Raw genomic sequence first — 2,133 nt, 5'->3', positions numbered from 1 at the left:
CAATATTCTTCCATCCCTTACAAGTTTTTTAACTTAAGGGAGTGACTCCAGCTCTCTTGGATTCAGTTTCTTTACTGGTAAAATAGGGACAACTATTCTAATTCAAAATGCCTCTCTGATGGTTAAATGAGGACACATACACAAATGCTGAGCACAGGCCCTGGCACACAGATGTAGAGATTTTACATTTCTTCTTCTCTATTGTGGTCTTAGTGTATTATCTGGAATAGAGCTCTTATTCAATAAATAAAGGTTGAATAAAGAAATGGTTCTCTGCCCTCCATTGTCCTTTTAAGGTCTTAATGCATTATTAGAGGCAAAATGGGTGAGATTCATGATTCATGCATTAACAGTATGAGAAATAAGCCTAAATGTAGGTAAGAATCAGTAATACTATACTAAAAAGGACATTACTATAATGTTACAGCCATGTTCACTATTTTTAGGTCTTGACATGTCCCACTTTTCTTAATTCCCAAGAGAGAAAAGAGCAGCATGAGGTTGGAGAACGAGAGTGTTGTGTCTGAATTCCTCCTTCTGGGGCTCCCCATCCACCCAGAGCAGCAGGGCGGGTTCTTCTGCCTCTTCCTGGGCCTGTACCTGACCACGGTGCTGGGGAACCTGCTCATCATCCTGCTCATCAGGCTGGACTCTCGCCTCCACACCCCCATGTACTTCTTCCTCAGCCACTTGGCCCTCACTGATGTCTCTTTCTCATCTGTCACCACCCCAAGGATGTTGCTGGACATGCTAAGTAATCACAAAACCATTCCCTATGTGGAGTGCATTTCCCAGATGTACTTTTACATACTGTTTGCTTCGGTTGACAGTTTTCTTCTTGCAGTGATGGCTTATGACAGGTACGTGGCCATCTGTCACCCGCTGCACTACTCCACCATCATGCGGCAGGAGCTGTGTGTCTTGTTGGTGGCTGGGTCCTGGTTGTGCTCCTGTGCCCATGCCCTGCTGCACACCCTGCTCCTGGCCCACCTGTCCTTCTGTGATGACAATACCATCCCCCACTACTTCTGTGCCCTCACAGCCCTTCTGAAGCTGACCTGCTCAGACACCTCCCTCAATGAGCTTGTCATCTTTGTTGAGGCAGGAGTGATCTTCTTGCTGTCAGTGAATGCTATTTTTGGCTCTTATATCCTCATTGGGGTCAGTATTCTGAAGGTCCCCTCCACCAAGGGGATTTGTAAAGCCTTGTCCACTTGTGGTTCCCACCTATCTGTGGTGTTTCTGTACTATGGGACTCTTGCCATTGTTTACTTCTTTCCTTCCTCAAACAATTCCAAAATTGGGGATGTAATTGCTTCAGTTATGTATACACTGGTGACTCCCCTGCTGAACCCCTTCATCTACAGCCTGAGGAACAGAGACATGAAATTGGCTTTGGGGATGCTGTGCAGAAAGTTGATGAGTTTCCACAAGGGATAGTTAGCTATTCATGTTCTTAAATCTCCTAGTGATGTGTCTTATGATTTCTTTTTGAAAAATTGGGTAGATGATGATGGTGGACTTAAAATAGCCACAACCTCGTACAACCCCTTCTTCACATGTGGAATCTATTTGCCCACACATTAAATCATGGTAGGGCTGAGGACTTTCATTAATTAATAGATTTTGGAGGTGATATTTTAAGAGGTCCATGCCAAGGCATCCACTGCTTTGTAGATTTTGTTCTAACAGCTCTTGGACCTTGAGTCCAGAATGTGAACAAACTCAAGCTAGGCTGCCTGAAGACAAGAGGCCACATAGAGGAGAAACGAAATGCCCTGGAAGTCATCATCTAGCCCCTAGGCAACCTGATAATGATTTCAGAGGCATGACCTCTACTTACTCACCTGAACCTGACCAGAACAGAAGTACCATCCTACTGAGCACAGCCTGGGCCAAAAGGCCAACCCAAAACATTGTGATAGAAATACATGCTTTTTATATTAGCCCAGAGTTTTTACATAGTTTGTTATGCAGCAAAATTCAGTGTCTGCCCTTGAGTATAAAAACTGTCCCTTTCAATGTTCCCTTCCTCTTTTTGGCTCCTGATTAGATTTCCTTTACTGTCGATTTTTCTAAAATCCACAGAACTCATAACCTGCAGGTTTTCATATATTTTGTGAAAATCCTCAT

At 43.8% G+C, this 2,133-nt stretch overlaps 1 protein-coding gene across 1 annotated transcript; it reads left to right on the top strand.

Annotated features, from left to right (window-relative positions):
- The first annotated feature begins 495 nt into the window (after positions 1-495).
- On the top strand, positions 496-1,440 carry LOC143655976 (olfactory receptor 1J2-like). Its single transcript, XM_077127575.1, has one exon. The coding sequence runs from the start codon at positions 496-498 to the stop codon at positions 1,438-1,440; it is 945 nt and encodes a 314-aa protein (XP_076983690.1).
- Positions 1,441-2,133: the final 693 nt, after the last annotated feature.

This window comes from Tamandua tetradactyla, chromosome 2 (genome assembly GCF_023851605.1).
Source record: "Tamandua tetradactyla isolate mTamTet1 chromosome 2, mTamTet1.pri, whole genome shotgun sequence".
In the NCBI taxonomy this organism is placed as follows: domain Eukaryota; kingdom Metazoa; phylum Chordata; class Mammalia; order Pilosa; family Myrmecophagidae; genus Tamandua; species Tamandua tetradactyla.
The sequence above is the reverse complement of the archived record's forward strand: the minus strand, read 5'-3'. Positions and strand labels throughout refer to the sequence as shown.